The 278-nt window shown below is 50.4% G+C and overlaps 1 pseudogene across 1 annotated transcript in view; it reads right to left on the reverse strand.

Moving 5' to 3' along the window:
- Nucleotides 1–278, reverse strand: part of TEOVI_000053400:pseudogene — a 1823-nt pseudogene that overhangs the window by 747 nt on the left and 798 nt on the right. Inside the window, 2 exon segments of the mRNA in view lie at nt 1–273; nt 276–278. The exon segment at nt 1–273 is cut by the window's left edge and continues 747 nt beyond it; the exon segment at nt 276–278 is cut by the window's right edge and continues 153 nt beyond it. Coding sequence covers nt 1–273; nt 276–278 — 276 coding nt within the window.

Raw genomic sequence — 278 nt, forward strand, 5'->3', positions numbered from 1 at the left:
AGTGATCTTTGTCAGGTCTATGCAGGCGGTAGCGGCGTGATCTTTGCAGGTGTGGTCGTCGGTTTTGGTTCCTAGGATGACGGCCCTACCACCAGCGTTTCCCACGTCCTTGTAAAGCCTCTTCAGCGCCGTTAGTTTGCTGTTTATTGCGGCGGCTGTTAGTTTGTCTTGCTTTGATTTCTTGCACATGGAGTCATAAGTTCCGTATACTGTTTTCATGTCTCCTGAGCTCCACCCTGAGAGGTTTGGCGTTGAAGAGTCGCCGCATATATCTTTGC

The sequence above is a fragment of the Trypanosoma equiperdum genome (assembly GCF_001457755.1).
Source record: "Trypanosoma equiperdum strain OVI genome assembly, contig: ctg_193, whole genome shotgun sequence".
Lineage (NCBI taxonomy): Eukaryota > Euglenozoa > Kinetoplastea > Trypanosomatida > Trypanosomatidae > Trypanosoma > Trypanosoma equiperdum.